The sequence below is a fragment of the Pseudophryne corroboree genome, chromosome 5 (assembly GCF_028390025.1).
Source record: "Pseudophryne corroboree isolate aPseCor3 chromosome 5, aPseCor3.hap2, whole genome shotgun sequence".
In the NCBI taxonomy this organism is placed as follows: domain Eukaryota; kingdom Metazoa; phylum Chordata; class Amphibia; order Anura; family Myobatrachidae; genus Pseudophryne; species Pseudophryne corroboree.
Window position 1 is genome coordinate 111,821,560 of NC_086448.1, and position 13,517 is coordinate 111,835,076.

Here is a 13,517-nt window from a genome sequence, read left to right on the forward strand (position 1 = left end):
AAGTAAGAAGAGGTCCAGAATCGGCGGCTGAAGACTCCTGCAGTCTTCTAAAGGTAGCGCACAGCACTGCAGCTGTGCGCCATTTTCCTCTCAGCACACTTCACACGGCAGTCACTGAGGGTGCAGGGCGCTGGGAGGGGGGCGCCCTGGGAGGCAAATGAAAACCTTTTTTGGCGAAAAATACCTCACATATAGCCCCCAGAGGCTATATGGAGATATTTAACCCCTGCCAAGATTCACTAAATAGCGGGAGACGAGCCCGCCGAAAAAGGGGCGGGGCCTATCTCCTCAGCACACAGCGCCATTTTCTCTCACAGAAAGCCTGGAGAGAAGGCTCCCAGGCTCTCCCCTGCACTGCACTACAGAAACAGGGTTAAAACAGAGAGGGGGGGCACTGATTTTGGCGATATTGAGATATATATAAAGATGCTATAAGGGAAAACACTTATATAAGGTTGTCCCTATATAATTATAGCGTTTTGGTGTGTGCTGGCAAACTCTCCCTCTGTCTCCCCAAAGGGCTAGAGTGGGTCCTGTCCTCTGTCAGAGCATTCCCGGTGTGTGTGCTGTGTGTCGGTACGTGTGTGTCGACATGTATGAGGACGATGTTGGTGAGGAGGCGGAGAAATTGCCTGTAATGGTGATGTCACTCTCTAGGGAGTCGACACCGGAATGGATGGCTTATTTAGGGAATTACGTGAGAATGTCAACACGCTGCAAGGTCGGTTGACGACGTGAGACGGCCGACAAACTATTAGTACCGGTCCAGGCGTCTCAGAAACACCGTCAGGGGCGTTAAAAACGGCCATTTACCTCAGTCGGTCGACACAGACACAGACACGGACACTGAATCCAGTGTCGACGGTGAATAAACAAACGTATTTCTCATTAGGGCCACACGTTAAGGGCAATGAAGGAGGTGTTGCATATTTCTGATACTACAAGTACCACAAAAAAGGGTATTATGTGGGAGTGAAAAAACTACCTGTAGTTTTTCCTGAATCAGATAAAATAAAATGAAGTGTGTGATGATGCGTGGGGTTACCCCGATAGCAAATATTGGCGTTATACCCTTTCCCGCCAGAAATTAGGGCGCGTTGGGAAACACCCCTTAGGGTGATAAGGCGCTCACACGCTTATCAAGTGGCGTTACCGTCTCCAGATACGGCCGCCCTCAAGGAGCCAGCTGATAGGAAGCTGGAAAGATATCCTAAAAAGTATATACACACATACGGTGGTTATACTGCGACCAGCGATCGCCATCAGCCTGGAGATGCAGTGCTGGGTTGGCTTGGTCGGATTCCCTGACTGAAAATATTTTATTCATATAGAGCATTTAATAGGATGCATTCTATATATATGTACGTGAGATGCACAGAGGGATATTTGCTCTCTGGCATCAAGATAAGTACGTTGTCCATATCACCCAGAAGATGTCATGGACACGACAGTGGTCAGGTGATACAGATCCCATACGGCACATGGAAGTATTGCCGTATAAAGGGAAGGAGTTAGTTGGGGTCGGTCCATCGGACCTGGGGACCACGGCAACAGCTGGGAAATCCAACCTTTTTACCCCAAGTTACATCTCAGCTGAAAAAGACACCGTCTTTTCAGCCTCAATCCTTCCTTTCCCATGAGGGCATGCAGGCAAAAGGCCAGTCATATCTGCCCAGACATAGAGGTAAGGGAAGTAGACTGCAGCAGGCAGCCCCTTCCCAGGAAAAGAAGCCCTCCACCGCGTCTGCCAAGTCCTCAGCATGACGCTGGGGCCATGCAAGCGGACTCAAGGTGGGGGGGTAGTCTCAAGAGTCTCAGCGCGCAGTGGGATCACTCGCAGGTTGACCCCTAGATAGTACAAGTATTATCCCAGGGGTACAGATTGGAGAGTCGAGACATCTTCTCCTCGCAGGTTTCTGAAGTCTGCTTTACCAACGGCTCCCTCCGACAGGGAGGCAGCATTGGAAACAATTCACAAGCTGTATATCCAGCAGGTGATAATCAAAGTACCCCTCCTACAACAAGGAAAAGGGTATTATTTTTCCACACTATATTGTGGTACTGACGCCAGACGGCTTGGTGAGACATAGTCTAAACTGAAATCTTTGAACACTTACATAAAAGGTTCAAATCGAGATGGAGTCACTCAGAGCAGTGATAGCGAACCGGAAAAAAGGGGACTATATGGTGTCCCTGGACATCAAGGATTACCTCCATGTCCAAATTTGCCCTTCTCAACAAGGGTACCTCTGGTTCGTGGTACAGAACTGTCAATATCAGTTTCAGACGATGCCGTTTGAATTATCCACGGCACCCCGGGCCTTTTACCAAGGTAATGGCCGAAAAGATGTTTCTTCAAAGAAAAAAGGCATCTAAATTATCCCTTACTTGGACGATATCCTGAAAAGGGCAAGTTCCAGAGAACAGTTGGAGGTCGGAAGAGCACTATCTAAAGTAGTTCTACGACAGCACGACTGGATTCTAAATATTCCAAGAATCGCAGCTGTTTTCCGACGATACGTCTGCTGTTCCTAGGAATGATTCTGGGCATAGTCCAGAAAAAGGTGTTCCTCCGGGAGGAAAAAGCCAAGGAGTTATTCGACCTAGTCAGAAACCTCCTAAAACCAGGCCAAGTATCAGTGCATCAATGCACAGGAGTCCTGGGAAAAATGGTGGCTTCTTACGAAGCGATTCCATTCGGCAGATCTCAGGGGATTTGCTGGACGAATGGTCCGGATCGCATTTTCAGATGCATCAGCGGATAATCCTGTCTCCAAGGACAAGGGTGTCTCTTCTGTGGGGGCTGCAGAGTGCTCATCTTTTAGAGGGCAGCACACTCAACATTCAGGACTGTGTTCTGGGGACCACGGATACCAGCCTGAGAGGCTGGGGAGTAGTCACACAGGGAAAAAATTTCCAAGGAAGTGTGGTCAAGTCTGGAGACTTCTCTCCACATGAATATACTGGAGCTAAGGGCAATTTACAATGCTCTGAGCCTAGGAAGACTCCTGCTTCAAAGTCAACCGGTGCTGATCCAGTAGGACATCATCATGGCGGTCGCCCACGTTATCAGACGGGGCGACACAAGAAGCAGGAGGGCAATGACAGCAAGGATTCTTCGCTGGGCGGAAAATCATGTGATAACACTGTCAGCAGTGTTCATTCCGGGAGTGGGCAACTGGGAAGATTTCCTCAGCATAAATGAATTCCACCCGGAAAAGTGGAAACTTAATCTGGAAGTTTCCACATGATTGTAAACCGTTGGGAAAGACCAAAGGTGGTTATGATGGCGTCCCACCTGAAGCGCCAGGTCAAGAGACACTCAGGCAATAGCTGGGACGCTCTGGTAACACCGTCGGTGTACCAGTCGGTGTATGTGTTCCATCCTCTGCTTTTCATACCCAATGTATTGAAAATGATAGGAAGGAGAGGAGTAAGAACTATACTCGTGGCTCCGGTTTGGCCAAGAAGGACTTGGTTCCCGGAACTTCAAGAGATACTAAGAAGGGTCTTGATTCGGCAAGAACCGTGTCTGTTCCGGGACTTACCGCAGCTGCATTGACGCCAAGGCGGGTGAACGCCGGATCCTAAGGGAAAGAGGCATTCCGGAAGAGGTCATCCCTACCCTGGTCAGAGCCAGGAAGGAGGTGACCGCACAACATTATCACCACTTAGGTGAAAATATGTGCCAGGGTGGGAGTCCAGGAAGGCTCCACGGAAGAATTTCAACTAGGTTAATTTCTACATTTCCTGCAAACAGGAGTGTCTATGGGTCTCAAATTGGGTCCATTAAGGTTCAAATTTCGGCCTGTTGATTTTCTTCCAGAAAGAAATTGGCTTCAGTTCCTGAAGTCCAGAAGTTGTTAAGGGAGTACTGCATATACAGCCCCTTTGATGTCTCCAGTGGCACTGGGCGATCTCAACGTAGTTTTGGGATTCCTAAAAAATCACATTGGTTTAAACAACTCAAATCTGTGGATTTGATATATCTCACATGGAAAATGACCATGCTGTTGGTCCTGGCCTCGGCCAGGCGAGTGTCAGAATTGGCGGCTTTATCTCACAAAGCCATATCTGATTGTCCATTCGGACAGAGCAAAGCTGCGGACTCGTCCCCAGTTTCTCCTTAAGGTGGTGTCAGCGTTTCACCTGAACCAGCTTATTGTGGTACCTGCGGCTACTAGGGACTTGGAGGACTCCAAGTTGCTGGATGTTATCAGGGCCCTGAAAAAAATAGTTTCCAGGTTGGCTGGAGTCAGGAAATCTGACTTGCTGTTTATCCTGTATGCACCCAACAATGCTGGGTGCTTCTGCTTCTAAGCAGTCGATTGCTCGTGGGATTGGTAGCACAATTCAACTTGCACATTCTGTGGCAGGCCTGCCACAGTCTAAATCTGTTAAGGCCCATTCCACAAGGAAGGTGGGCTCATCTTGGGCGGCTGCCCGAGGGGTCTCGGCATTACAACTTTGCCGAGCAGCTACGTGGTCGGGGGAGAACACGTTTGTAAAATTCTACAAATTTGATACCCTGGCAAAAGAGGACCTGGAGTTTTCTCATTCGGTGCTGCAGAGTCATCCGCACTCTCCCGCCCGTTTGGGAGCTTTGGTATAATCCCCATGGTCCTTTCAGGAACCCCAGCATCCACAAGGACGATAGAGAAAATAAGAATTTACTTACCGATAATTCTATTTCTCGGAGTCCGTAGTGGATGCTGGGCGCCCATCCCAAGTGCGGATTATCTGCAATACTTGTACATAGTTATTGCTAACTAAATCGGGTTATTGTTGTTGTGAGCCATCTTTTCAGAGGCTCCGCTGTTATCATACTGTTAACTGGGTTCAGATCACAGGTTGTACAGTGTGATTGGTGTGGCTGGTATGAGTCTTACCCGGGATTCAAAATTCCTCCCTTATTGTGTACGCTCGTCCGGGCACAGTACCTAACTGGAGTCTGGAGGAGGGTCATAGGGGGAGGAGCCAGTGCACACCACCTGATCGGAAAGCTTTACTTTTTGTGCCCTGTCTCCTGCGGAGCCGCTATTCCCCATGGTCCTTTCAGGAACCCCAGCATCCACTACGGACTCCGAGAAATAGAATTATCGGTAAGTAAATTCTTATTATATATATATATATATATATATATATATATATATATATATATATATATATATATAATCATGAGTTCAATTCCCAAGCATGGTTTATCTGTGTGTAGTTTGTATGTTCTCCCTATGTATGCTCCAGTGTATTCACACATTCCAAAAATACATTGGTAGGTTATTTTCTGCTCACTAAAAAGAAAATACCCGGGGGCTATGATTATGAAACAAAAGCTGCCGCTTCTCATGGATATTGCAGCGATATGTTATTGCCATTTAAATTTTCATCTCTGCCAGTCCATAAAGGCTGTTGCTTCGTAAATATAGTGTCTGATGTGTGTGTTTGTGCATGTGATGGGGATTATAGATTGTAAACTCCTCTGAGGCAGTGGCTGTAAAGAGCTAAGCAATATGTTTGCATTAAATAACTGTTAATATATATTAGTGTTCACTCAAAGATTTTTCACCAAGGAGAGCACATTTTTTATTTACTAAAGCTACAAAACACAGCACATGTGGAGCATTAAAGAGCCCGCTCGTACCTGTGGTTCCACAAGAAAAGAAATATCCAAAAAGCACAGGACATACATGCACACTTACACATACTTACCTAGTGTCCCATGGAGCCCCTCTGTCCCCTTGTCAGGTTGAGTCCACGGGTACCTGTAATAAAAAAAAAAGTATACTCACCTAACCCTGTTTATATCGGTCCATGTAGGCATCCACAGGGTTAAAAAAAACAAAAAACCCGAACCACGGAACTAAAGAGAATCCATGTTTACACAAGGATCCCCTTTCCCCGAATGCTGGGATTCCTCATGATTCCTGTTACTAGAGGACCCGCCAGCCAATCAGGGAGCGCCACGTCATAGCGCTCTCCGGAGTGGCTGTGCACTCCTGGCCTGTCAATCAGGCAGAGCACATAGGCTATAATGGAGTATCTCGATCCTCCATTATAGTCAATGGTGGGAACTTTGCGGTCTGCGGTAGACCACAAGAAGCTGGAGACCGCCGGTCACAATACTGACACCGAGATCATGGCATCCGACAATTCTGCCGGTCGGCATGCCGACCAACAGGGACTATTCCCACTCATGGGAATAGAACCTGTGGCGAGCGCAGAGAGCCCGCAAGGGGCCTCATTGCGCTAGCCCCCCCCCCCCCGTCATCTAAATGCCGGGATCCAGGCGATGGCGGTCACACATACCCAGCGCCATTATTACATGTGCTCTGACTTTTGTATTCTTTATGCAAGAGCTAAAAAAATGTCAGGATGCTTTTCTACGTTTCAAAAATAAGTTGGGTGTGGAACCCTGCTGAAACAGCCTAGCAGGAATACTACATTTAGTAGAGAGTGTGGGCTGTGTTTTTTTATTTCTTTTAAATGTCATAACCCTTCTGTGTAATCAAATCGCGTAGGAGGTGCTCACTATTCAGCACAGTGTTGGGTCATGATGTGTGGATTCGTATGTTAGAGTAGCACAACATTGCCAATGTTCCAGTGCACCATAATATGAGGTGTATGGCAAAATCAGCAATGTTCTTTTCCAGAGTGCTCAACACAGCCACAGCACAGAATGGAATCGCCACACAAGAATAAATAGCTTTTACATGGAAATTAAGGGGTGGAAAAAGCGCTGAGATAGAAATAACACTTGTTAGTTATCATTAGTTTGTTGTACATACCTGATATTCCTTTTCTACCAAACTTTTAACCCGGGTTGAGGTTTTGTGTGAAATGGTCAGGTAAAAATTACCCAGGTCACGTTACCCAGGAATCTGACTCTAGTAGATACCAGAGTCGCACCCGGCACCGACCCGGTATAAAAGTACACAGAGAGCCGGATCACTGGTGTCAGCATCTCTAAGTGCCGGTAGAACAGGAACACGGGTGCGATCTGAATGGGGTCTGACCATGTTGTGGCACTAGTTGGAACTGTGTTTGAAAACCCTGGTCAGACCCGGCTCTTTTGTGGGAAAGGGGTATTGCTCGTTTATATGTATTAAAACTAAGACTGTGGTATATTATGTTGCCATTCATTAGGTAGACTTGTTCAATATTGATATGATGTTCATGTTGTCAATGTAGACCATGCCGTCTCGGATATAATGTCGGCATTGTAGAAATGCTGACAGTAGGTGCTTAGTGTGCTTCTAACCTGGACCGTAACACTAACCTAAATGCGTACACTTCGTCAGTCGATATTGTATTAATGTTGACGTTTTCCAGGTGTTGATATTTTTAACATGTCAATATCATGAATGTCAACCTTCTGTCACTGTCAACTTATTGACTGGATACCAAAACTACATACATTTGCTGATTAATCAATGAGGTATTGTCTTTTTTTTTGTTCAATCAGATGTCTGTGTCCGTACTTTGATGTGCTGATCAGTCACCGATTGTTTTGACTTGGCTCAGTTTTTCTTTTTTTACTGTTGTTTTTGAGCTCTTACAGATTTGTATAAATTCCTGTCATTTCTTACTTGGAGCTTTTAAGATGCTTGGTCATTTATAGCTCCCCTTTAGTAGGTAGCATTTCTGTGGTCCTCTACTGGAAATTCAAGGGTCATATTTCTGTATTGCGGAACATGATCTAAAAACATTTTATATACATGGTAAAAACAGTAGCTAGTATAGCTGTGTAATGCACTTTCCGCGTGACTATTGTACATATCAATTTTGGAAGATTTAATGGTAAGACTACATAATGAATACAGGTTATGGGTCTAACAGACGTTCTCAAACGCGGTCCTGAAGGCACCACAATGGTCCAGGTTTAAAGTATATCCAAGGCTCAGCACATATGGTTCAATCAAATTGACTGAGGCACTAATTAAGGCACAAGTGGCCAAGCATGGATATACTTAGACTGTTGAGGTGCCTTGAGGTCCATGTTTGACATCATCTGGTCTAGTATATGGGGCATACGCATAGGTGTTTCTGTCATGGGTGCAATGTGTGCGGTGCACACGGGCCCCTGGGTCCAGGGGGGGGGGGGCACACAGCACAAATTGCACCCATATTGTTTTAATACTCATCTTTCTGGATTCCCGTGATGGGTGCTGCAGCCACACCAGCTGCGGCCAAAAATCACTCCCAAAATGGACACCGCCCATGCGCAGTAGGCAATTTGTCTCTGGGCCTTGGCGGGCACCATGTTACCGGAGAACTGTGCATGCGCAGAAGACTTCGGCACAGTGCCGGAAGCCTATGGCACCATAGAGAGGAGAGGGCCAACCCGGAGTCAGCACACGGGCCCCTTCCTCTCTTAAAACGCCCCTGGGAATGCACAACATATAATGACCTGCTATGGTTTAGTCTGACAAGTCCACAATTATGTATATTAATATGAAAACCATTTCCTATACTGTGGTTGTTTTAATAGTATTTATATCCTTATGTTCTGGGTATTTCTCTTAATAGTCTGCTCATATCTTCGTTATTCTTTAGTCTGTGACTGCTTTTCCACTGTAATTTGGATAGTGGAATTCTGCTGCAAAACATATTTTATGTTGCATTTAAAATATAATTCTACAGTTCAACGGCATCGGCTGTTGTCATTGTCATAATTTTTGTTGCAGCAGAGAGGTGTTCTTTATATATATATATATATATATATATATATATATTTATATTTATATTTTTATTTTACCATACCATCCCTTTAAACCGGGACACCCATGAATTACACAGGTTCTGTACTTCATGAGTTTCCTGGTTTACAGGGATAGTATGGTAAGTTATATTTATATAGATATATATATTCGCTCACTCCTGCATAGGTCTGTTATTAGACTTTTGGAAATATATCAATTAGCTGTATCTGAAAAGTGATGCTTCTACTGTTCTTTTCTCTGTTCATATTTAGACTTGCTATATTTGTGATGAGCAAGGGCGGGAGAGCAAGGCTGCTACCGGAGCTTGTATGACCTGCAATAAACATGGATGTCGCCAAGCCTTTCATGTAACTTGGTAAGTTGTCAGATGTTTTGAATTGTCTTCTGAGTTCCAACAGACGTACAAAACGTGGTACAGCTGGAGAAGTGGAAGGGGCACCAACAGCCTTGTGTTTCTAAATGCCTTTCGAGAAGGACATGGTGACAAGGAGCGATAATCCCAAAGATGCTGATTACAATCAACCTAGCAGCTCCCCAACCACAGTGATCTTAACCGGAATGTGTAGTAAAATTTCTTTCAACGAGATACGATCCCTGCTTACGGATGACTTTAGCAGCTCCTCTGAAACGTTCCCTCCTTTGGCATAATAATCAGGCGCTCCTATGATCCTCTATATATGATTGTGTTAGCTATTTTAGAGAACGTGCCACCATAGAAACTGCTGACTTGGAAAAACATGGCTAAAAGGGTATAAAGTTTAGCGCAATCTCCTATTGTGGTAAAGAAAACCTATTTTCTCTGACGTCCTAAGTGGATGCTGGGACTCCGTAAGGACCATGGGGAATAGCGGCTCCGCAGGAGACTGGGCACAACTAAAGAAAGCTTTAGGACTACCTGGTGTGCACTGGCTCCTCCCACTATGACCCTCCTCCAGACCTCAGTTAGAATCTTGTGCCCGGCTGAGCTGGATGCACACTAGGGGCTCTCCTGAGCTCCTAGAAAGAAAGTATATTTTAGTTTTTTTATTTTACAGTGAGATCTGCTGGCAACAGACTCACTGCAGCGAGGGACTAAGGGGAGAAGAAGCGAACCTACCTAACTGGTGGTAGCTTGGGCTTCTTAGGCTACTGGACACTATTAGCTCCAGAGGGATCGACCACAGGACCCGACCTCGATGTTCGGTCCCGGAGCCGCGCCGCCAGCCCCCTTACAGAGCCAGAAGCAAGAAGTGTTCCGGAAAATCGGCGGCAGAAGACTTCTGTCTTCAACAAGGTAGCGCACAGCACTGCAGCTGTGCGCCATTGCTCCTCATGCACACCTCACACTCCGGTCACTGATGGGTGCTGGGGGGGGGGGCGCCCTGAGGGCAATATAATACACCTTGGCTGGCAAATCATCACAATATATAGTCCCAGGGCTATATATGTGATAAATTACCCCTGCCAGAATCCATGAAAAAAGCGGGAGAAAAGTCAGCCGAAAAAGGGGCAGGGCTATCTCCCTCGGCACACTGGCGCCATTTTTTCTTCACAGTGCAGCTGGAAGACAGCTCCCCAGGCTCCCCCCTGTAGTTTTCAGGCTCAAAGGGTTAAAAAGAGAGGGGGGGCACTAAATTTAGGCGCAATTTGTGTATACAAGCAGCTATTGGGGGAAAAATCACTCAGTTATAGTGTTAATCCCTGCATTATATAGCGCTCTGGTGTGTGCTGGCATACTCTCTCTCTGTCTCCCCAAAGGACTTTGTGGGGTCCTGTCCTCGATCAGAGCATTCCCTGTGTGTGTGCGGTGTGTCGGTACGGTTGTGTCGACATGTTGGATGAGGAAGGTTTACGTTGAGGCGGAGCAGAGGCCGATAAATGGGATGTCGCCCCCTGTGGGGCCGACACCAGAGTGGATGGATAGGTGGAAGGTATTAACCGACAATGTCAACTCCTTACATAAAAGGCTGGATGACGTAACAGCTGTGGGACAGCCGGCTTCTCAGCCCGCGCCTGCTCAGGCGTCTCAAAGGCCATCAGGGGCTCAAAAAACGCCCGTTACCTCAGATGGCAGACACAGATGTCGGCACGGAGTCTGACTCCAGTGTCGACTAGGTTGAGACATATACACAATCCACTAGGAACATCCCTTGCATGATCTCGGCAATGAAAAATGTGTTACACATTTTGGACATGAACCCAAGTACCACATAAAAGGGGTTTTATGTTTGGGGAGAAAAAGCAGCCAGTGTTTTGTTCCCCCATCAGATGAGTGAATGAAGTGTGTAAAGAGCGTGGGTTCCCCCGATAAGAAAATGGTAATTTCTAAAAAGTTACTGCTGGCGTACCCTTTCCCGCCAGAGGATAGGTCACGTTGGGAGATATCCCCTAGGGTGGATAAGGCGCTCACACGTTTGTCAAAAAAGGTGGCACTGCCGTCTGGGGATACGGCCACTTTGAAGGAGCCTGCTGATAAAAAGCAGGAGGCTATCCTGAAGTCTGTATATACACACTCAGGTACTATACTGAGACCTGCATTTGCCTCAGCATAAATAGTGCTGCTGCAGCGTGGTCTGATACCCTGTCAGATAATTTCTCTGACGTCCTAGTGGATGCTGGGAACTCCGTAAGGACCATGGGGAATAGCAGCTCCGCAGGAGACTGGGCACAACTAAAAGAAAGCTTTTAGACTACCTGGTGTGCACTGGCTCCTCCCACTATGACCCTCCTCCAAGCCTCAGTTAGATTTCTGTGCCCGGCCGAGCTGGATGCACACTAGGGGCTCTCCTGAGCTCCTAGAAAGAAAGTTTATTTTAGGTTTTTTATTTTACAGTGAGACCTGCTGGCAACAGGCTCACTGCATCAAGGGACTAAGGGGAGAAGAAGCGAACCTACCTCCTTGCAGCTAGCTTGGGCTTCTTAGGCTACTGGACACCATTAGCTCCAGAGGGATCGACCGCATGGAACTGGCCTTGGTGTTCGTTCCCGGAGCCGCGCCGCCGTCCCCCTTACAGAGCCAGAAGCAAGAAGATGTCCGGAAAATCGGCGGCAGAAGACATCAGTCTTCACCAAGGTAGCGCACAGCACTGCAGCTGTGCGCCATTGCTCCTCATACACACTTCACACTCCGGTCACTGAGGGTGCAGGACGCTGGGGGGGGGGGGCGCCCTGAGCAGCAATAAAAACACCTTGGCTGGCAAATATATCACAATATATAGCCCCAGAGGCTATATATGTGATAAATACCCCTGCCAGAATCCATTAAAAAGCGGGAGAAAAGTCCGCGAAAAAAGGGGCGGAGCTATTTCCCTCAGCACACTGGCGCCATTTTCTCTTCACAGTGCAGCTGGAAGACAGCTCCCCAGGCTCTCCCCTGTAGTTTGCAGGCTCAAAGGGTTAAAAAGAGAGGGGGGGCACTAAATTTAGGCGCAATATTGTATATACAAGCAGCTATTGGGAAAAATTCACTCAATATAGTGTTAATCCCTAAATTATATAGCGCTCTGGTGTGTGCTGGCATACTCTCTCTCTGTCTCCCCAAAGGGCTTTGTGGGGTCCTGTCCTCAGTCAGAGCATTCCCTGTGTGTGTGCGGTGTGTCGGTACGGCTGTGTCGACATGTTTGATGAGGAGGCTTATGTGGTGGCAGAGCAGATGCCGATAAATATGATGTCGCCCCCTGTGGGGCCGACACCAGAGTGGATGGATAGGTGGAAGGTATAAACCGACAGTGTCAACTCCTTACATAAAAGGCTGGATGACGTAACAGCTGTGGGACAGCCGGCTTCTCAGCCCGCGCCTGCCCAGGCGTCTCAAAGGTCATCAGGGGCTCAAAAACGCCCGCTCCCTCAGATGGCAGACACAGATGTCGACACGGAGTCTGACTCCAGTGTCGACGAGGTTGAGACATATACACAATCCACTAGGAACATCCATTACATGATTCCGGCAATAAAAAATGTGTTACACATTTCTGACATTAACCCAAGTACCACTAAAAAAGGGTTTTATGTGTGGGGAGAAAAAGCAGGCAGTGTTTTGTTCCCCCATCAAATGAGTGAATGAAGTGTGAAAAAGCGTGGGTTCCCCCGATAAGAAACTGGTAATTTCTAAAAAGTTACTGATGGCGTACCCTTTCCCGCCAGAGGATAAGTTACACTGGGAGATATCCCCTAGGGTGGATAAGGCGCTCACACGTTTGTCAAAAAAGGTGGCACTGCCGTCTTAGGATACGGCCACTTTGAAGGTACCTGCTGATAAAAAGCAGGAGGCTATCCTGAAGTCTGTATTTACACACTCAGGTACTAGACTGAGACCTGCAGATAGTGCTGCTGCAGCGTGGTCTGTGACCCTGTCAAACAGGGATACTATTTTGCGAACATAAGAGCATATTAAAGACGTCGTCTTATATATGAGGGATGCACAGAGGGATATTTTGCCGGCTGGCATCCAGAATTAATGCAATGTCCATTCTGTCAGGAGGGTATTAGAGACCCGACACTGGACAGGTGATGCTGACTTTAAAAGGCACATAGAGCCTTATAAGGGTGAGGAATTGTTTGGGGATGGTCTCTGGGACCTCGTATCCACAGCAACAGCTGGGAAGAAAAATTTTTACCTCAGGTTTCCTCACAGCCTAAAAAAGCACTGTATTATCAGGTACGGTCCTTTCGGCTTCAGAAAAGCAAGCGGGTCAAAGGCGCTTCCTTTCTGCACAGAGACGAGGGAAGAGGGAAAAAGCTGCACCAGTCAACCAGTTCCCAGAATCAAAATTCTTCCCCCGCTTCCTTTGAGTCCACCGCATGACGCGGGGGCTCCAC

The 13,517-nt window shown here is 47.0% G+C and overlaps 1 protein-coding gene across 8 annotated transcripts in view; it reads left to right on the forward strand.

The window, feature by feature from the left end:
* The window catches only part of MLLT10 (MLLT10 histone lysine methyltransferase DOT1L cofactor), a 385,956-nt gene that overhangs the window by 126,858 nt on the left and 245,581 nt on the right, over positions 1-13,517 (forward strand). For all 8 annotated transcript variants that reach the window (XM_063921568.1, XM_063921569.1, XM_063921575.1 and 5 more), the window contains one exon: positions 8,972-9,075. In XM_063921568.1, coding sequence (XP_063777638.1) covers positions 8,972-9,075 — 104 coding nt within the window. The remainder of the gene's footprint in view (positions 1-8,971; positions 9,076-13,517) is intronic.